Raw genomic sequence first — 23,784 nt, forward strand, 5'->3', positions numbered from 1 at the left:
TCAAGCAACTCCAGTTTATACTGAGTTCTAAAGAGATTCGTCTTTATATGTTTTTTAAATCTTAAAACCTAATAGCGCACAGTTTTAACGAACACAGCTAACGTAGCGCCCTGTGTGACCCTAGCATTAGATTTGCACATCTTTTTGTAATTAACAGTGGCGGTTCTAAAAATAACACTCACTTAAAAACTGGTGGGGGGTTTCCTTGGGCAGAACAGGTCAAATGGATGTCAGACTCTCTGTCTGCTGAAACAGTGGTTTGGACGGAAGGTGCCAGTCTAGGTGCCATACTCCTTATCGGATCTGCAACAAGCGACGAAAATAGATATAAGGGAACGCCCTGTGTATCAATTTGGTTAGGAAAGGGGTGCATAATTGATCTGGCGGAATGCGAATTATTTACCCATTTCATTTCGATTTTATTACAATTTTATACCTACCTGTTACAGTCAACATGGCGGGGGAACTTCTTTTCCTCTCTTGGGTCAATGCATGCAGCGTCAAGCATGAATATCTGGCTAGACCGTCTTCCGCACGAGCTGAGCGGATATGCAACTCGCCGGTTCCGTAGGTAACCACGATTCGTCCCCCTGAAACAAAAGAACTGTTTAAAGGAATGATATTTTTATCACGATTAGGACCAGTGCCGGACATAGCCTCTTTAAGGACATAAATAGTAACTAACGCGACAATGTGTGCCTAAATAAACAACGTCGAATAATTAAAGGTATTAATGTATTTTTTTAAGGTGCGTAAACAACTAAACGAGAGGAAATGTTTGCCCCAGGATTTTATTTTTAAAGCAAACACTATAAAGGGCAGAATTAATTTTCACATAATATTCGTTATTTTCAAACAATTCAAAAAGAGCTAATTTTATTTTTTTTTTCAACATTCAATGGTTTTCCGGGTCGTTGTGTCGGGTCGTTGTGTCGTGTCGTTGACCTGACTTGTTCTCGGGCTAGGGTCTGTGTGGGCGGATTAGCTATCAGAAGGCCAAGCCCGCCTTGATGTTTATTTCAGTTCTTAATGATTTTATAAATTATTACGGCCCGTGCTGATATTTATAGCTCGATGATTTTTTGGGTTGTTAAGTCGTGGCCAGTTTCAGAAAGACGCAATCTTAGCTAGGAATCTTTGACCTGCCGTTATTTTCTCGGGCTAGGATCTGTGGGGGCGGACCCGCTATCACAATTCTAGGCCTGCCCTGATTGATGTTCATTTCGGTTCTTGTTGGTTCTAATCGGGCTTTTTATAGAATTTATACGTTACTTTATGAGCACACCGTACACATATCCGTAAGTCCTAAAACAATAATGCTGTATTCGATAAAAGAAGGTAGAACATAAACATAGTGGTTTTGAAATACAGTGCACTCGAACAGTTTTCATTTTCTGGGAATCATCACGATTTATGGCGTACTAGGTAATTATTTGCAGGGCGGTACAGTCCACCTAATAATGAATGGTGCAACCGGAGGCATACAAACTAACACTAATTTAGGCGCTACGCCTGAAAATCTGTAGAGCATGTGAACTGGAAACAGATAATGATTGCCAATATACCACGTAGATGACTCTCGGAGGGTTATTTCAATGGCAACGCATCCATAGGTTTCGTTTGTCAACTGCAAGTACAAAGCGATACCCCACCAAAAAAAAAACGTCAGATTACTCCCGCACTCGTTATTTGCAAGGGGAGGCCTTTTGTTTATATCCGAAGATTTAGTTCGGATTGTGATGCAGCGCTTCCAATTTTTAGGGGCTTTTACGTTTTTTTAATAAAACCTAGTAAAACAAAAAACTGAGTATTTGTGCATTCATTGGTCGATAGAAAATCTATTGGAACAATGATTCTTTTAGAAGCATATGTTTTCCTTCCTACTTAACACATTATATTGTAAGAAAAGGAGAAGAAAGATACATCCTAGAGCAACAAAGAGCGCTGTGTTAGCTTTGTTCATATACACGCTATACAGAATCACACGAGCGTTAAACTAGCTGCGTTTGCTATGCACGCTACATGTAATTAAAATAGTTTTCTGCCAAGGCCGCATAGAGCGCTTATTAGCTATGCAAGCTTGCATATTAAGAATGTAAATACGTATGATACGTAAACATACATTTATAAAATTTTGCCGTTTCTTTATCACATTAAGTGTAGCCACGCCCATTTAAAGCAATGGTGGTTATTTTAAATAAAGCTGGAAAGCACAGTAAAGATAACGAACATAGCATTCGCTATTCTTTATGTGGCCACGTCTATTTAAGACAATAATAGCTATTTTTAACACATGTAGCAAACGTAGCCAACATACCATCGCGAACATAGCTTACAAATGGTAAGCATTTTATATGACCACGAATATGATTTAGAACAATTGTGACTAAGTTAAAACATGCAAATGAAGCACAGCGCTCTAAGTGGTCGTAATATTGTATGTTTTAACGAGTATAGCAAACGAACATAGCTAGCACAACGCCCCGTATCGAAAAGAAAAGATAACCTACTTTCGACGTTTAAAGTAATGGTGACTGTTTTTTTTTACACATATCGAACATAGTGTACAAACAAAGCTAGCGCAGTGGTCGTAATGTTGGCTATTTTTAACGAGCATAGAGAACATAACGAACATAGCTAGCACAACGTCCTGTGTCCCCTTAGACGCGACTACTTAGAACGCATGCGAAATATAAGGTGCATTCGACATTTAAAATAATGGTAGCTATACAGCGAACATAGCTAACATAACGCCCTGTGTAAACCTAGCATCAATGTAACTAAGCCACGTTTTAAAAATATAACCGTTAATCAAACTTGCTTTGACGTATTTAACATTCAGAATGAATAATAAACAAAACTATCATAGCGCTCTGAGTGATCGTAATGAGTATAGTGAACGTAACGAACATAGCTAGCATAGAGCTATTTTTAACATAGCTAACATAGCGCCCTGTGTAACCCTAGCATCTTATATGTTTTAAAAATATAGCCGTTAATCAAATTTGCTTTGACGTACTTACCATCGCGAACTAGCATACATATCGTACGCATTTTGTATGATTTCGACCAATTGTGACTAACTTCAAACATGCAGAATGAGTAGCAAACAAAGCTAACACAGCGGTCAGAATGGTCGTAATATTGGCTGTTTTTAAAGAGTATAGCGAACGTAACGAATGTAGCTATTTTTAACTCAGCGAACATAGCTAACATAGCGCTCCGTGTGACCGTAGCATAAAGAATGCGTTTAAATATGTACCATTAAACTGGTTTTTATTATCGTCACAGTTGACTTGATAATTATTCTAGAATCTTTCAATTGAGCTGACGATTGCAATAATTACATGTCATGATGATTATGGCTTCTGAATGTTTGTAAACATTGCGAAGAATTTGTCTATAACGGTTTAAAGCATAAGCTGCACAGGAATAAAAGACTATTATGAGCAACCTTTTAAGGGAGTCGACGGGAATCACTTTAGATCACGGAAAACTTCATAAAGCGCTAAGTTTTCAGCCTTAGTTTTGAACTTAGAACATCTTCAACTTAGTTACGAAAATATGCATTTCTTATACAACGGTATGCATTCATTAGAATCTGAAAAGTCCTTCCAGATGACTGAGCACTCTCTTATGCGTGTATCGACTGTCTTCAATTGATATGGGGTTCTGAAAAGGATTTGCCTTTGTGTTTTTTATCCCTACTTATTAATTTTTAATGGAATCGAGTTTGTTAACTTTGTAGAGCGTGTCGAGTGTTACACTGGCGACGTCGGTTTCAAGTATGAAAATTCTCTCCCCGGCGAATGTTTCCAGAAATGCATATCGCGCTCGTATCCGTCCTTTTTTTGACCACATTCCCCAGAAAGTAAGTTATACAGTATTGCCACTTGGGAGAGAGCCCGCGTGTATCTGACACTGCAGAAAGAAACTTAAATTGAATACAGAGTCGTCGCGGTCCTGGCGTTATGCAATAAAACAAAAAAAGATCGGATGGGATGTGCTAAAATGACTTAAATTTCTGTAACTTACATTTTTGTTCGGTAATGAAGTTCTCTACATTCTAACGCCTACATTCGTTTCTTTTACAATTCCGCAAATCACATTTTTAGAAGTTAACCCAAACAGAATTATTCACGAACGCTTCCCTCGGCAATAACAAAAGTATCAGCACTCCGGTGGTGTTGCCACATTGCACTCACTCCAAATTAAATTATCATGTCGTAAGATTGAAAATCAACTCCTCCCTACCTCCAGCATACACGACCACGCCGTCCTACGTGTCAGAACTTTACACGAACCACAGAGATGTTCACTAAAACTTGTGTGGGAGAGGGGGTGGTATATTATTAATAATACAGGATAATATTCTTCAACGGTGTTTTCCATAATAAGTTGTTTACTTTAAACTGTTTTAAAATTCTGTTGAAAGCGCGCATCGGAGTCGTTGTTGGTGAGACCACGGGTTCGAACCCCGCGGCCGAATGATTGGAGATCACGTCGAAGAGAGTTGAAAACAAATATACATTTTTGTTCAAAATTCTAACTATAGAGAAATTGATTATTCGATAATGATGCCGTTAATGAAACTAAATTAAATGAATAAAATTTTATTCGATACAAACCACACGAAATTTTAGTGAAAAAAACTTGAGTTTACCTTTAAAGTTTTTTACATTTGTCTGACAGATTGCAATACGTCACATACAATGGTATTACATCGAATTATTATTTTTCAACTTCGGGCGTGCCACAAGGGTCAAATCTTGGACCCCAACTGTTTTAGTGTATACATAAATGATTTGGCTAATCTTATTATCGGTAATCGACTTTAATTCGAACGAAAAATTTATAACTCCGTATACACATATGAAAACTATGACTGTTATTACTAGGCTTAGTGCTGCGCGGAGATTAACAGGACCGTAGTTAGATCACGAATGAAAATATGTCGCAACATAGTCCTATTGCCAAAGAGCAAGGCTAAGTTGACGATAAAATACCTGTATAAATTTGTATGACACACTTACCCGATAAGCCTTAGTGTTGAGAGAAGGCTTCCGTGGCATATTGGAAGGAGTTATAACATATTACTACGTGCTTTTCTAAGTGTTCTTTAGTGACACGGCGACGTTGATGACTTAATATTAACTTGTGTAGGGAAAATGACCGTTCAACGTCTACTGTTGACAACGGACAGTATGAGGAATTGTTGAGGCATGAACTATATATACAGGATTATCCAAAAGTCCCGGTACGGCAGAAAAACTTTCGAAGAAAACATTTTGGGAAAATATGTTTCAGACAAAAGCACCGGGACCTTTGGAACTCGACCCACATTTGACCTCGAAGGTCGTGGTCAAGGAATTGGTCAAGGTCATAGTTAAACGTAAAATTTCCTGCTCTTTCCAAATCCGCAATAAAAAATTGGGGTTCCTATTTAGAAAACTTAACTTGACCTTCAAATGACCTTGAAGGTTAAAGTCAAGGTCAAATCCAAGGTCACCATCAGATAGCCAGGGAAAAATCCTTGCACTTTTGTCTGGAACATTTTTTCCCAAAATGCATTTTTCAAAAGTTCTGCCGTACCGGGACTTTTGGATAACCCTGTATATTTGCTGCACATATAAAATAGCTATCGCCCCAGGCCGCTACAAGAATAGGCCTGCAGCTTTAAATTCCCGAATTGCCGATAGAGTACACCACCAGCAGAATTTTAGGAAGAATCAAATGCAGCGACCCGCATTCCTACGCGTATCCTAGCAACATATAAACAACACTTTGGCAATGTTGCCGGCGTACTTATGGATTTATTTTGGACACTTTTTTATCAACATCTGTTCTTTACGTTACTGTATTTACTTAAATGTATGATGTAGGTATTGATAAAAATGTTTAAAGAATCAACGAATATCTATCTATGTAGTTTCATATGATATTCTGCAGCGGTGTCATAGTTAAGTTATTTCATAATTTTGTTAATTAGCTACTATTTTCATTTTTTGGTATTGATATACTGTAGAAAATATATTTCCAAATAAACAAAATTCGTAATGATATTTTAAACAGCTTTTAATATATATTTTTTAATATCTGATGATGATGATAAATTTATTTAATATACAAGGTGGGTTATTAGTACGTCGCGTAATGTAGGTACAGGTTTTTTTTGTATTTTGATATCCATTTATAGATTTAATAATTAAATTGAGAAAAAAACTTTAAATACAAATGTACGACTTTTCCTTTATTTCTTTTGACATCATTTGCTGGCATAAAATATATGTTTAAAGTAAAAAAATTAAAATTCATCCTTATTGAAATAACAAACAACGATTTTTATAACTGACCTTTACAACAACATGAGGAGAATACCTAAAAACGAAATAACATTAAAATACCTTACACTTTTCAACATGCAAGTAATTGTGATGATACCGTTGAAAATATGCTTTAATTTACTAATTATTGCTTTAAAAAGAAATTATCAAACATTTCGTCCTGTATTTGTTCTTTTAATGCGTAAATTTTGAGGTTTTTAATAACATATTTTGTTGAAATGTCCCCGCGGAAATATGTCTAAAGGACTGAGATCGGGGCTCTTTTCTGGCCACCTAAGGTTTCTAATAATATTTTTTACAGTGTCCGTTGACGGGATTCGTCCTCCAAAATAAATTATCAGATATTCCTAAAGAACGTTTGCACATTATTGTTATTTGAATAATACATTTTATTTATGTTTTATTTTTCGTCATCAGAATCATCGTCATTGTCATTTTAATTTTTTTTAATTTTTTTTATTAAAAATGGGTTATTTTTATAATGCACTAAGCCTAGTTGTTACTGGTTGTTTACAAGTTACTGTTGTGGTGTAATCTGGTGTGGTGGATCTTGTAAAAAATTTTTTTGAATTTGATACCTTTAAAATAAATTAAAAAACTAACTCCTTACACTGCATTGAAAGGGCTTGTTTACAGTAATCTTTTCTCTTATTTCGACATACATTACCAACTCTCGAAGTTTGTTAAACCATTTTCTTCACGTTGTATATTAATTATCTCCTTTCCTTAAAAAACCTGCGTTGAAACTTACCGATATTCTGCCCCATGGGCGATGTAACACGAAAACAGAAGTGCTGGGTATATCTTAAAGCTCCTCCGTGAAATATACTTCAATATATCACACCAGGACCGCGGTATTTATGTTAAAGAGTATCTGATTTAAATACAAGCAAAGATAAGGCTGTTCCTCTAGCAATATCTCCCCCTTGGAAAAGGAATATTTCAGCGAGGAAAAGTATACATTTTTATGAAGGGAATCCTCTGTGGTGTTTAGCTGGCCGTGCTGAAGACGGGGGCGGGGTCCGGATAAACGCTTTTCACAATGGAACTACAGTATCCAACCACAATGCTCACTGGATTCGACTGCTACCCGCAATCAGTAAATTGATTATTTCCTCTATACAATAAACTGGCGCCCGCGGTGGCGGAACAACTGCCATACTGTAATTGTGTGTAATTGATAACCGTTATGAAATTATACGTCGCCTAAATGCGAAAATCGCTAAAGGACGTTTAGAAAGTTGAACACGCAAAAGAAATCGACTCTTACAGCTGCCGTACTGGGTATTTTTATTACATAATCTAATTTTTATGTTCAGGTTGCATATTTTGATGTACGTGGCCGATAATGCACAATATCAATATATTTTGGCAGAAATACAGGGCGTGGCGTGTATAATCTATAAAAATTAAACTACTGCTTCCTAACGATATTTGTAACAGAAAAATTTTATACGAAACAGTTCTTTTTTTTTCGTAAATTAAATTCAATTATGGATCAAAATATTCTCAGGAACGGTCCTGTCCGTGTGCTGTACGATGAGTTGTGCTGTAGACCAGCCGCGTAAACAAATCGTCGTTGAAAGATAGAAAGATACTTCCCAATTTTTGGGGAATTTTTCAATGCAAAAGTACAAACTAAGAAAAAGAGACATTTAAAAAAATGCATTGTTGTTACTGCAAGAGTTCGCAAACAAAACCACATATGTTGGTTCATTTAGTCGCCCTTCAAAGAAATAGGAACCCACAAGTACATCGCATATTATGCCAGCCCATACATTTACCGAGAATCGATGTTGAAAATGAGTTTCCCTAATCGCGTGAGGATTTTCATCGGCCCATATGCGCATATTACGGGTAAATGTCGCCTCATCTCTTACACAAACATAAGCAGGAAAGTCTACTTGATTGGTACATTGCCGTAAAAACCATCTGCAAAAACGCATTCGTTGATCACAATCCGGGGGTAAAATCTGTTGAACTGGTTGCAGATGATAGAGGTGCAACAGCTGACGCCTTAAGATGCGATGTACGGTACGAGATGAGGTTCCTACTTGCTGTGCGAGTAGTCGAGTACTAATTGTGGGGTCTTGTCAAGATTTTCCAACACTGCATCTTCAACATTAAGGTTCACTTTCTGACCACGTCCTTCTCCTCGAGGAATAACACTTCCCGTATCTCGTAGCCGCTAAATGCACTGTAGGATTGTATTTGCACATGGGGGGTAACGTTGTGGCCATCGTTCCCTGTACAACCTAGTCGTCGCGAGCGCATTTTCTACAGCTGCACCATACACTAACACCATACCGACACGTTCGGAAATAGTAAATGCATTGTTTTCTCGGTTCATTGTAAAACTAATTTGTGCACAAACTAAAAAATTAAGCAAAGTAAGAAATAAGAATCGCGTTTTTAATGTAAACGGCACGCTGTTTCTTATTTTTTACTTCTTTATAAAAATTACACTGTCACTATCGGGGAATTAGAAAATAAAAACTTTTGTCTGGAATCTTTCACTTTTTAATACTGACGGGTCGACGGACGATCCTTAATATTTAATAATTAAATGAATAATGAATTCAATACAAATACAAAATCAGTTGACTGCACAAATTTTTTGACAATGTAACCTAACCTTCTTTTAGTATTACTAGTATTAGATTATACCGACATAAATTATAAGGTTGCATCTCGGGTCGCATAAAAACATTTCCAAAATTTTTAATAAATAACACGGGGTCGGTCTTCATTTTCGTTGAATTAATGAACCTTAATTTACAAAAAAAACGCGAAGATAGAACTTTTTCGTATAAGACTTTTCTGTTACGAATATCATCAGGAAACTGTAGTTTAATTTTTATAGATTATACACGCCACACCCTGTATGCACGTAAGTGGCGATTATTCCGAAGTTGCCGATCATATGCATCATGTAAAGGAAGAAACTGATAGTAATACACAGATACATAATACACGGACTTAGATATGGATAATCAGACGAAACAAGAGTAAAAATAGAGATCACTTCAGTGATACAGATATACAGGGTGTTTTTGAAGTAAGTCTTTGAAAAGGGTGATAGAGGTTACGAAAATGAGCAACTTTTATTAAGAAATTTATGGTTTAAATGTTTTCGAGAAAATTAAGAAAATTAACCATAAATGTAATCCGACCCTGTGCATCTTGTGCACGTGCACAGCCAAAATGCTTCGGATTCGCTACAATCGTGAAGCGCTTCTCTAATTGGCTAACGTTCCACGTGACTTCCACAATCAAACAAATCTGATGGTAGGTCAGTATAGCTTGTGTTCTTTAGTTGTGTTGCAGTATTACTTAGTCGGCGTATACAATGTTTTCTGATCAAGAACTAGCAGATATGCGTTTGTATGCGGTCTGTTACCGTAACAGACGACAACTTAGTAGAACAGTGAAAAAGCCAGTTTAAAATGTCCACCTGATATATGAAGGCCGTAACACGTTTTCAACAACGAAGAAAACATCATAAACCTCGTTGAGGAAGATCCGAGGCGCAGTACACGTGACATTGGCCAAAAAATTGGGTATCTAACACTACATGTGGCGTGTATTACGTGAGAATTATTACATCCCTAAGGGTTTAGGCATTAAATAACAGTGATTTTCAACCCCGTGACAGGCACACTTGATTTGGAACAAAAAGTTTATTTAGATATATTTAACAGAGATTATTTGAAATACTTTAGTGACACCACTGACTTCGCACACGAATGTCAAACAATAATACCTATTCCTCTGGTATCACATTACAATCAACTTTTAAACATGGAAGTGTATATTTTTTGGTCCTATGATAGACAGTTTTAATCAAATATGCTGAAACTTTCCTCATTTCTATTTGACATGTCAGTGTTAGTAACATCTGGGTTTCGCAACGTTGAATATTGCGGCAAGAATGAAAATTTAAGCTAGCTCTCTAACTATAGTGTATACAGTAGCACAAGTCATTTATTACGATTCAGTTTGAGTAACTGTCGTATAAAAACGAGAGTTGTGTTCCCACCACCAAAACTGCTCAAATCGAAACATTGACGAAAATGTTAAAAACTAATTTCCAAGTTGATAAACAGCCTGTATATCTCTTTCAAAATTTGCTGTTGCTGAAACTACCCTCGAATGTTTGGGTAGCATAAAAGATGTTTTTTTACTACATTTCCCCAAAACTTCCTTCATTTTCAGTACCATACAAATGAAAATGGCTTATTTTATACGTCGCCCGTGAAGGATATACGACACCCTTTATCCAGAGGAATATATCTGATTCACATTATTAGAAACCATTTGTTTTCGAAGTCGGTAAAACTTGAAACACCCCCCGGAATCCCTATTCTACTATTCTTTAGAATATCCCTTCTATTATCGAGCCGGTCATTTATTGAGAATCTTGTCATTCCTGCAATTCCGCATATACGGCAAAGTTGAAAAAAAAAATACAAAAGCGTAGAGAGTCCTGTGGTATTCAAAAGAATCGAACCCGGACCGACTAATAACATCGGAAGAATTGAATAATACGTTTCCGGAGGACTAGGAATTATATCAGAAATAAGAAAAACACATATACGTCAGAATCTAGTTACCAAATTATACTCGAATAGTTGTTAAGAGGGCTCTATAGCAAATAGCCAACCAGCAATACATTTTTATAGATTTTATTACACAGTTTGTCTAAATGTGAATTAAAGCACAAATAACAGGCTTTTCTCCATTGTAACGCAGATTTTCTATAAAATGGACTTAGTTTCAAACTCAAATAACTTTTTGGTGTCAAGAAATTTCTAATTTACGATGCCGCTTGTTCAAAAGCGGCAAATTACAAATTTCTTTATAACAAAAATTCAAAATAGCTCCATTTTATAGAAAATCTGCGCTGGAATGGATAAAAGTCTGTTATTTGTGCATTAATTCTTATTTAGATAAACTGCAATAAAATCTATAAAAATGTATTGGTGGTTGGCTATTTGCTATAGAGCCCTCTTAAGTTTGAATTGTATTTAGAACATTATACACTGATTTAAATTGCACAGACAAATATTTCTGTGACTTTGATAGATTGGATTCACTTAATCCGTAATCCTTCCGGATCAAAAACGGCACTACTCCCTAACATTAGGAACTGGCAAGGCCTACTGAGTCGGCGTGGCTAAAAAATTATGTTTAATGAGGATGAAATAGCGATGCGAAGAAAGCGTCTGCCGATAACCGCGGCGGAAGTAGTTTCGAGTGGTGTTTGTAAAGAGGTGTTATCGGATCACTATCAATATGCTGCGGAACCCTCTTCGAGCAGATTAGCTGGTAACGTAATCCGTGAGAGCACTATCGAATGTCGTTAATTAGTTGATTACATACTTACCCATGTTTGAGCCCGGCAGCAGGATCGACTCGTCTCTAGACCACGACGTAACGCTGACGTGCTCCTTCACGAATGCAGGAATCACACAGCCCAGTACTGCAGTGTTCCCTGCTGACACATGAGTGTGGTACACCTGCACCTCGTAATGTTGATTCACCACTGAAACAATGAAACGACTTGTTTATTTTCCCGTATTTTTAATTGCTTATCCGAACAGATGCAACACTGTTTTTATTTAAAATTTGTCGCATTATATCGTCCTAAAACTGACACTTAATATTCTTAAAATACAAATTAAAATATCACTTTTACTAAGTGTGAGATAGCATAGTTTTATCGGATTAAGTGCATCTTTTAATTCCGAGGACAAGTTTGTTGTCGTGGATGCAATTATATTTAAGTCGTCAAACTACTTTGGCAGTCATTTGATTTAAATTTGTTGTTGTTTTTAACAGAGGTATTAATGAGTGATAGTTTCCTCCCTGGCGAAACTAAAGATTAAAAGTAGCACTTTAATTTAATTTGTGATACTACAAATTAAAACACCACTTTTACGAAGTATCAAACAGTATAACTATGTACGGATTAAAGTGCATCTTTTAATTCCGAGGGCAAGTTTGTTGTCGTGGATGAAATTAAATCTAATAGTCGTCAAACTACCTTAGCACTTCAATTTAATAAATATTCATTGCCTTTGATAAATAGATTTAGTAGAATATTGAAAATGACACTTTACTCTCTGAAAGTACAAATTAAAATACCATTTTTACGAAATGTAAAATAGTATACTTTTATACGGACTAAGTGCATCTTTTAATTCGGAGGAAAGTTTGTTGTCGCGGATCTAATAGTAGTCAAATTACCTTAACAGTAATTTGAATTAAAACTGTTGTTGTTGTAAGAGAGGTATTACAAAGCGACAGTTTCCTCCCTGAAGAAACCAATGATTAAAATAGCACTTTAATTTACTAAATGCTCATTTGTTTTTGATAAATAAATATAGTCGCTAGAGGAACTAGAAATTAAAATATCACTTTTACGAAGTATAAAATAATATAGTTTCATACGAATTAAGTGCATCTTTTAATTCCGAGGATTAGTTTATTGTCGCGGATGCAATTATATTTAACAGTCGTCGAACTACCTTGGTAGTCATTTGATTTAAATTTGTTGTTGTTTTTAACAGAGGTAATAATGAGTGACAGTTTCCTTCCTGGCGGAACTAAAGATTAAAAGCAGCACTTTAATTTGTTTATATATGTAGATTTAGTCGCTAGAGAATTAAATGTGATACTTTAATCTCTGAAGCTACAAATTAAAACACCACTTTTACGAAGTGTCAAATAGTATAACTATATATGGACTAAAGTAATTAAATCTAATAGTCGTTAAATTACCTTGGCAGCCATTTGGATTAAAACTATTGTTTTTAACAAAGGTATTAAAAGCGATAGTTTCCTCCCTGAAGAAACCAGAAATTAAAACAGCACTTTAATTTAGTAAATGCTTGCTTTTGATAAATAGATATAGTTTCTAGAGAATTAAAAGTGACACTTTACTCCCTGAAAGGATTCAACAACATTTTTAATCTACAGAGTGTAAAATAGTACAATTTACTAGGAGATCCAAGTGCACCTCTATCCCGAAAGCGAGGCTTGTTGTCTAGAATGTAACTGGCATGGCAACTAACTGTTAACACTAAGTCCTGCCAAATTAAAATGTGATAGTTTATTCCCTGCTGAATCTGGGGATTAAAACAGCACTTTAATTTAATGAATGTTTTTAATGAACATTGTTAACGATTAAAAGAGGCACTTTACCACCCGAAACTTGGAAGTAAACGGCATTTTTAATCTATAAAGTGTAAAATAGCATACTAAAGGACCAAAGTGTATCTTTCAATACTGATGGTGAAATATCCGGCCGGGGATGTAATCGAGGGTGTAGCAGTTAACATTAATTTGATCATCTTGGAAATCATCTGAATTACATTGGTAAACGTTGATTTGTTTTCACTAGATATACAAAAATTAAATTTAACCCCTCGGAGATTAAAAATGACACTTTATTTCCTAAATCTAGGGATTAAAATATCACTTTTAATTTAGTTTGCTTTTGATAGATATATTTAGACTCTGAAGGGTTAAGTGGGACATTGTACTCTCCGAATTTATGAATTAAAGTGCAAAATATACATTATGTACCAAGGGTTCATACTGCATCTTTTAATCTCAAGGGTTACAATTATTAAAAGAGCACCTACGGGATTGAACAGCACTTTGATCCTACGCTGTTATTTTCTGCATTAATTCGAATTAAATAACTAAAACTACGATGGTAACAATTTAATTAATAAATAGTCTTAAAATAATGATTTAATCTCCCGTGATTAAAAGTGGCACTTTCCTTCCTCAACCTAAGCATTAAAACAGCACTTCTAATTCACGGAATGCAAAATAGACGCAGAACAATGGAATGAATTCAATTTTACTGAAGAACTCGATGTGACGGTTCCTTAAAGGCCTCATATATGACTACATCTATAACGGGGTATAATAAGCTGCATAAAGAATGAGAAGATTACATTTGGGAAGCTAAGCATAAGTTCGAGGCATGGCTTTGTAGGGGATGATTTGATGAAAGAATGATATAAATAAGTGACTGTCATTTTACGTCATTCCATTTTCTTTGCATTTTATTTAGTTACAGGGAAAAATACTCAATTGTGTACATGCTCCTATTGATTTATTACGATTATATATTTTTTTAATTAATGACGTTTAGAAATTACTAACAAAAATGCACTATAAACATCACCGTCAGTTTTTTTACCGCCAGCTGATATAGAAAGTTCAACAAGCAAATTTATAGCACTTTGATGAACCGCCACTGATCACGTCACTTGACAATCACGGTACATTGTAGACAAGTGTGACAAAATGTAACTAAAACTACAAACTTTTGCCTAGCGCGTGTCGAGGCAGGCACTTTTTACTTATTAATATCCGTTTCATGTCCGTTTAATCGTTAATCGAAAAAGTATCTGTCATCAGATACCCGACACGTTCCAATAAATTTTAACTGCCCCAGGCCTCGATGAGGTTAAAACGGGGTAGTTTGATATAATTCGGGTTAGATGAGTTAATATGATTACACTGGACCTTCCTAATTATAACACCAAAATAAAATTAATTCTGGATCCAGGCCAACATCCCGAAGCATAAAGGTGTAAACTTTGTCGGAGAGGATAGAGAAACCTGCACTCGTATGAAAGCTAGGCGTGTGAGGGTATTTTGTTACCTGAAAACCCTTTACTGGACTGCCCAGGTACTTAAACAAACGTGCAAGAAAATAGTGTATAGTTAGTGTTTGTCACAATGTCATTATAATCATTATATTGCGCATTAGTGAGTAAACATTTTCTTAAATGACCTATTTTATGTACTAACCTGTAATTTTTTCCAATTTACGCAATAGTTCCTAAAATCATGTGCGAAACACTAAATCATAAATAATTTATTTTATGCACTAGTGTGTAATGATATATTTTACACACCAGTATCTAAAAATGTATGTGATTAAATTATAGGTAATCTATTTTATGCACTAGTGCGTAATGTATTTAATTTTACTTCTAAAAAATGTGTTAAAAAAATATTATAAACGTGTGTGTAATATATTCATACCGTAGTATGCGTACACTAGTGTCTAAAATACGCGTGATAAATTAAATTATAATTAATTTACACTATACACTAGTGTATAATATATTTCATTTTACGCACTAATGTCTAAAAATGTGTGTGATAAATTAAATGGTAAATACGCTACTTTATGCACTAGTGTATAAATTAATAATTAATTAAATTATCTATTTTACGCACTCGCAGTAATACTTTTAATTTAAGCCATAGTTCCTAAAACATGTGCGAAACACTAAATCATAAATAATTTTTTATGCACTACTGTGTATTGTATTTCATTTTACGCATTTTACTTCTAAAAATGTTTGGTAGAAAATATTACATGCTTGTGTGTAATGAATTCATGTTATGCATTAGTGTCTAAAATACGTGTGATAAATTAAATGATAATTAATCTACATTATGCACTAATGCATAATGTATTCCATTTTACGCACTAGTGTCTACAAATGTGTGATAAATTAAATACATAAATATTCTATTTTATGCACTAGTGTGTAATGTATTCCATATTGCGCTCTAGTGTGTAAAGTACATGTGATAAATTAAATTGCTATTAATCCACAGTATGCACTAGTGTACAAAGTAATTTTTCACACTAGTGTCTAAAAATGTGTACGAAAAATTAAATCATAAATACGATACTTTATGCACTAGTGTGTAATTAAATTATAAATGATCCATTTTATGCGCAGGCAGTAATGCTTTTCAATTTAAGCAATAGTTCCTAAAACATGTGTGAAACACTAAATCATAAACATTTTTTTAATGCCCTAGTGTGTAATGTATTTCATTTTACGCATTTTGCTTCTAAAAATGTGTGTAGTAAAAAATATTATATACTTGTGCCTAATTAATTCATGTTACGCACTAGTGAACACTGTATTTCATTTTGCGCACTAGTGTCTAAAAATGTGTGTGATAATTTAAATCATAAATATGCTACTTTATGCGCTAGTGTGTAATTAAATTATAAATGATCCATTTTATGTACTCGTAATAATGCTTTTCAATTTAAGCAATAGTTCCTAAAAATATGTACGAAACACCAAATCATAAATATTTTTTTTATGCACTAGTGTGTAATGTATTTCATTTTACGCATTTTAGTTCTAAAAAATGTGGTGTAAAAAATATTATAAACGTGTGTGTAACGTATTCTTACGCACTAGTGTCTAAACTTCGTGTAATAAATTAAATTACAATTAATTTACACTATACGCTAGTGTATAATGTAGTTCATTTTATGTACTGATGTCTAAAAATGTGTGTGATAAATTAAATCATAAATACGCTACTTTATGCACTAGTGTGTAATGTATTTAATTTTACGCATTTTGCTTCTATAAATGTGTGTGGTAAAAATATTATATACTTGGGCGTATTGAATTCATATTATGCACTAGTGTCTAAAATACGCGTGATAAATTAAATTATAATTAATTTATATACTATACACTAGTGTATAATGTATTTCATTTTACGCACTAGTGTATAAAAATGTGTGTGATAAATTAAATCATAAATACTCTATTTTATGCACTATTGTGTAATGTTTCAAATTTACTGACTGATACCTAAAAATAAGTGCCACTCCTTAATTTCTAAATAATGTATTTTATACACTCGTGTATAATGTATTCCATTTTACGCACTAGTGCGTAAAACACTTGAGATAAATTAAATTATAACTAATCTACGTTATGCACTAGTGTGTAGTGCATTACATTTCACGCACTAGTACTTAAAAATATGTGTGATAAATTCAATTATGAATACATAACCGATTTTATGCACTGGTGTGTAGTGTATTTAAATCAACACACTAGTGTCTAAAATTAAATGAAAACAGTGAAGTGGTTACTGATATTTCGTCATATCAGCAAGTAATAGTATAATTTTACAGTATGAAAGTATTATTTTATTAAAATGTATATAAAATGTGATAAATTCATTTTTACACTAGTGTGTAAAACGTTTACTTTGCGTACTAGTGCGAAAAAAGTAAAAATTACTACTTTACGCTCGGTAGTAGAAAAAAAGTTTGCTTTTACTGCTCCAATTCTAAAATTTATGTCAGAAGCTGCACGCGTCTCCGTCAAGTACGCAAACAAGTCTACGGTAAAAAGGAAGCACCGTGTTAAAAATCTGTTGTTGTGCGCCCTCACACATCTATAAATAATGAGTCTGTAGGGTGTCTATCCGACCATACTCAATTCAGCGGCCCATGCATATTTATATTTTCCCTCTTCAACTTTGCATTTGCACTTTTTCATATCCCACATTCGTCAATCCTTTATCGACCATAGCGGTTTTACCCCAATGACAGGGGCGACACACATAAACAAAAAAAAGTACGTGTCTGAAACAAACAGCGCACAGCGAATCGTACAGGCGACACAAAAATACATTTTGATACCGTCTTCGCTCAGTAAAAGGAATTATTTTCCAACAGAACTTAAAATTGGGTTAACGTGAACATGCGGTGGGATTATTTTTCTCTACGCGAACTGTACACTAGTGCGTAAAGTGTTACACACCAGTGCGGGAAATAAATTTTAGTGTCACGAGGACAGTACTGACGTCTTTAAATGTCATTCTGCCGTCATGGCAATTAAATTGTAAGGAATGTGTCTATGACTAGGTTCGATTTAGACACTAGTGCGTAAAGTTACGTGTTTTATGCACCAGTGCGTAAACTCCTGAAAAAAAGTGTTACTTTACACACTCGTTACATAAAGAGCTGTATAATTTTTTTCATACTTAAAATTTATTTTCTTTTTTCGAAAAATGTACACGGGCGAAATAAACTTGCATCTATACGGCTTAAATTAGCCGAAACGCATTTTAAATGAAGATCGAATCCAATTTGGTTCAAGAATTAACATGTTGGGTCCAGACTGTCTTTGGCCAATTCTAGGGCCAACGGTCGGGGCGAAATTAGTATATAAAAGCCCTTCGTCCCGATGAAACTTCGTAAACCGCTAAATTTTAAATTCAAATTCAGTGCCGAAGTGCAAAATCAAGTATCCATTAAAATTTGTTAATTATTTAGTTGCGTCAACTAATTGTCAGACAAATGACAAACTATTAAAACCTCTTTGAATCTATTAATAATGTATAATAAAATATATCAATTTATTTGCTTATTTTCTAAAAGTTTTTGGAGGATGTTGATTTATTAACGACCACCATTAATACAAAAAGCAAAGTTCTCAATATGTTCAAACTTTTTCTGATAAGGTCAGTACTTTTTTGCGACTTTTGCACCAAATGACATATAACACGAAATAAGTTTAATTTACAATATTTACCTTTTGTTTTAAATAAAACATACAAAATACTTATACAGGGTGAACCTTAATAAGCACATAGTAAAATTTTAACTGTTTATATAATTTGTGATGTTCCTAAATAAGTCCAATGAAGTTTTTCAATATTTTTTTTAATCCATCTATTCGCATGTACATGTATTTATGACGATTTGTTATTTTCGCGAACGGTGTTTCCTTTTGTAAGTGCTTTTAGGTTTCATTAATATTTTTAGTTCAAGAAAAATATGAGCTTTAAAACCACTACTAAAACGATCATGAAATATGTATACATTTTGTAAGCCAAACGCCATAAACATTTTTATGAATGTGTTATAACTTATAACTATTGTTATTATTATCATCATCATTATTATTAAACTGATGAAATGAGCAAACCTATTACGCTCTAAACAAAGATAGGGTTTGATAAAATACAATTAAACTAAAAATATTAAATCGATGAAATAGATACGGAAGGTTCAATGCAACACATCGGTCCTGATAATACTGATTTTTCAAAATGGTTGCTTGTTTGGTGGCTTTTTGTTGAGGATTGTTAATTCCTGTTCACTTTGCGGTATTTAGGTGGTACACTAGTGTTCGATATCATTAAGGTTGCTCTGGATAAGGTCATGCTGATCTAAGGAATTGCCATGCCTTTTACTATCATCAGTGTAAAAAGAATAAGGCATGGTTGCGATATTATGAAGGTCAGACGGGTGTAGAAGGAACATTGGGCCCTAAAACGGATTCTTGAGGCACACCCGAGTAAACGTCACGAACTGAAAAAACTGTTGTGATGTTGACAAAATATTATGAGTCAATTAAAATTCCGTGACATGTGAAACTGCAATTTTTTCAATTTGAGACATTTTTTTTAAAAATTTAAAGTCTTAGTTTAACTTTTACTTAGTGGAATATTTATTTTGTTAATCGTAGTATTTATAAATTTATTATATAATAATCAGTAAAAAATGTGTTCGAATTTTTTTAGGTCGGATTGGTTGGGTTGGCGTAAAGTTTGAAGACCGCTGATCTAGGCCATAGTAGAGTCAGCGGTTCTCAACAAGTCTTATATTCCTCCATCAGTCACATTTTCCACACACGCATTTGCTCGACGAAAAGCATAAATTAAGGATTTTTTTTCTGTATTTCGACTGCAGTCGCGATCCGACAGTGTCGAGTGTTATGCATTTCTGGGAACGTGCGCGAGATACTGGAGCCGTATACCCTTGGAACTATGAAAAATATTTTATGTATGTGCATATTTTCGCCTGTGCAAGCCGCGTCAGGAACCCTTTGGCATTAAGATCGGTGCTAATATCGCGCCGGTTGAATAGAAAATGGAATACTTTGTCGTCGGAGCAGTTCTTGTCACATAATCCGATCGAGAGATTACATTTATGCGAGTTTGACTCCTCGGGAGTTTGTTGCAGTTTTTACGACACTTTTAGTTTCTCACAATGCAAGGTCAGGCTCATGAAGCGGAGATTTAACAACTCGGTGATTTAGAGATTTTTCTGATCGAGCTTCAAAGGGAATCCGAATAGAAAAATAGAATGAGAACCAATACGGCCGTTCGCATGAATTCCATAGTATAATAATTTTTTTGGCGTCTAATGAAGAGCGAAATGGGCTTCAAACTTATTGTTTAGTTAATTTGAAGAACACCTGTCTTTGTTTAATATGAAAATACATTTTTATTTACCTGAACCTGAATGTAACTGAGCTATTCAATTTTTTCAGTATCACTGCGGCTTTCATTATTACAGTGGTTTAATTGTTTACATCGGTCTTACAAGAGTCCAAAGTGGCAGAGGCGTTTGCATTTAAAGTCATCTATTTTGTTGTACAGAAAATTCCCAAATATTATGTAGAATCCGAGTTTGCCCGTTTCCAAAAAAAACCATTGCTAAATTCAGGGGAACAACAAACATACAAAAAGAACGAAAAATTACCCGTTTTCCGACATATTATTCCCTGTAACATTGAAAATAAGCACTAAATCAAAAAAGGAATACTATTTTTTTTTTGTTTATTTAACGATTTTCTATAAAGCCACAACAACTACGAATAAAAAAAGTTGAATTTTGCATTAACAATGGGCGAAAAATAGAAAATTATAAGTATATTTCAAACATATGTCAACTCAACCCTAAAAATTTTGCAACGGTGGTTTTCGATTGACAGGATTGTCAATTAAGAAAATTTCAACAAGTTTATCGTGTACCATGGGTTTAAATTAAGGTTTAGAAAGGGCACACAATTTGCATTTTCCAAGTTACATTATCGTTAAAATTATAATCATATTTAATTATTAGTTTGTTATTACCATCGTTGTCAAAAATAGTTTTGATAACGGCCAATAATACAAACGTATGAATCAGTTGATAGTTATAGAAATATTTCGTTATTTTCCAATCTTGTACGAATATTTATTGTTACGTAAGACTCGAAATCTGTCGAAAGTGACTTTATAATCCAAAAATTATGTTCCACTGTTACAAAATTTTTCAGACCCAATGGAACTTGCCAAAGGATGATCCAAGAAAACAGGATTTTAGTTATACCTCACTTACAAACAATATACCACTCGTGTTAGATGATTTTGTGTGCCTTTCGCACAGTTACGTTAGTTTTGAATTTGATTTGTTTCCGCCATATTTAAAAGCCTTTAGTACTTAGTTTGAAATAGTAAATTTTTCGTTATTTATTATTTAGTTAAGGGATTTTTTCTATCATAANTAATAAATCTTGAGGTGTACCACGAGGAGGATAAAATCCATAACTAATAAAATTAATAGTCTTTAAAAATCTCCGTTGTACTTTCTCTAAATGAATATTATAGATATTATAAATGGGACTCCAAACAACCGATGCATATTCAAGTTTGCAATGTACAAATGCTGCATACAATATATTTAGAACCTTTACGTTCTGAAAGTCCTTAGAATTACGCAAAATAAAGCCTAAATTCTTATAAGCAGATTTGGTTACTAAAGTAATGTGCTCGTCAAACGATAATCTAGTATCGAATGTAACACCAAGGTCAGTAAATTGCGTAACTCTATTTAAAAAAGATTCACCAATTTTATAATCAAAATCTAGATTAGTTTTGCGTCGACTGTAAGTCATAAATTTACATTTACTTACATTCAGAGATTATTATTATTACATGAACACCAATTGTGTAATCTGTCAAGATTATCTTGTAATGTAGTACAGTCAGTAGATGATTTAACTTCCAAAAATAACTTCAGGTCGTCCGCATATAGTAAATAGTTGACATCGAGGCATTCAGTTAAGTCATTAATAAAAATAATAAATAACAATGGTCCCAGGATTGACCCTTGCGCAACTCCTGAAGATTGATGGAATTTACATGATTCAAAGCCTCGATACTGCACAAATTGGTACCTATTACTAAAATAGGATTTAAACAGAGATAATAGAGCAGGGGATATACCATATGATTCCAATTTCAAAGTTAATAAATTATGATCAAGCCGATCGAAAGCTTTGGAAAAGTCGGTATACACAACATCAACCTGACTGAATCTAAAGCTTAAGCAATAAATTGGGTTTTCTCAACTAGACTTGAGGTAGTTGAACGATCACTCATAAATCCATGTTGGTACGGAGACATAGATTTTTCAATATGAAAATAAAGTCAATTGTGTAAAATTATATCTAGAATTTTTGAGAAGTTACTTATAATAGCTATGGACCGATAATTAGTTATGTCGTTTTTAGTACCTTTTTTATAAACGGGGCATATTCGCGACTTTTTCCATACTTGTGGATATTCTTTATATGTCAATTCTACCCTAAAAATTTTGCAACGATCCAATCTTGTATTTATTGTTACGTAACTCGAAATCTGTCGAAAGTGACTTTATAATCCAAAAATTATGTTCCACTGTTACAAAATTTTTCAGACCCAATGGAACTTGCCAAAGGATGATCCAAGAAAACAGGATTTTAGTTATATCTCACTTACAAACGATATACCACTCGTGTTAGATGATTTTNTGTCTTTGTTTAATATGAAAATACATTTTTATTTACCTGAACCTGAATGTAACTGAGCTATTCAATTTTTTCAGTATCACTGCGGCTTTCATTATTACAGTGGTTTAATTGTTTACATCGGTCTTACAAGAGTCCAAAGTGGCAGAGGCGTTTGCATTTAAAGTCATCTATTTTGTTGTACAGAAAATTCCCAAATATTATGTAGAATCCGAGTTTGCCCGTTTCCAAAAAAAACCATTGCTAAATTCAGGGGAACAACAAACATACAAAAAGAACGAAAAATTACCCGATTTTCGACATATTTTTCCCTGCAACATTGAAAATAAGCACTAAATCAAAAAAGGAATACTATTTTTTTTTTGTTTATTTAACGATTTTCTATAAAGCCACAACAACTACGAATAAAAAAAGTTGAATTTTGCATTAACAATGGGCGAAAAATAGAAAATTATAAGTATATTTCAAACATATGTCAACTCAACCCTAAAAATTTTGCAACGGTGGTTTTCGATTGACAGGATTGTCAATTAAGAAAATTTCAACAAGTTTATCGTGTACCATGGGTTTAAATTAAGGTTTAGAAAGGGCACACAATTTGCATTTTCCAAGTTACATTATCGTTAAAATTATAATCATATTTAATTATTAGTTTGTTATTACCATCGTTGTCAAAAATAGTTTTGATAACGGCCAATAATACAAACGTATGAATCAGTTGATAGTTATAGAAATATTTCGTTATTTTCCAATCTTGTACGAATATTTATTGTTACGTAAGACTCGAAATCTGTCGAAAGTGACTTTATAATCCAAAAATTATGTTCCACTGTTACAAAATTTTTCAGACCCAATGGAACTTGCCAAAGGATGATCCAAGAAAACAGGATTTTAGTTATACCTCACTTACAAACAATATACCACTCGTGTTAGATGATTTTGTGTGCCTTTCGCACAGTTACGTTAGCTTTGAATGTTGATTTGTTTCCGCCATATTTAAAAGCCTT

The 23,784-nt window shown here is 34.0% G+C and overlaps 1 protein-coding gene across 1 annotated transcript in view; it reads right to left on the minus strand.

Annotated features, from left to right (window-relative positions):
- The window catches only part of LOC108908956 (Down syndrome cell adhesion molecule-like protein Dscam2), a 306,735-nt gene that overhangs the window by 96,087 nt on the left and 186,864 nt on the right, over positions 1-23,784 (minus strand). Inside the window, exons 4-6 of the mRNA XM_023457289.1 lie at positions 11,731-11,889; positions 441-590; positions 183-303 (exon numbers count right to left, since the gene is read on the minus strand). Coding sequence (XP_023313057.1) covers positions 183-303; positions 441-590; positions 11,731-11,889 — 430 coding nt within the window. The remainder of the gene's footprint in view (positions 1-182; positions 304-440; positions 591-11,730; positions 11,890-23,784) is intronic.

This window comes from Anoplophora glabripennis, unplaced genomic scaffold, assembly GCF_000390285.2.
Source record: "Anoplophora glabripennis isolate ALB-LARVAE unplaced genomic scaffold, Agla_2.0 scaffold9, whole genome shotgun sequence".
In the NCBI taxonomy this organism is placed as follows: Eukaryota; Metazoa; Arthropoda; class Insecta; order Coleoptera; family Cerambycidae; genus Anoplophora; species Anoplophora glabripennis.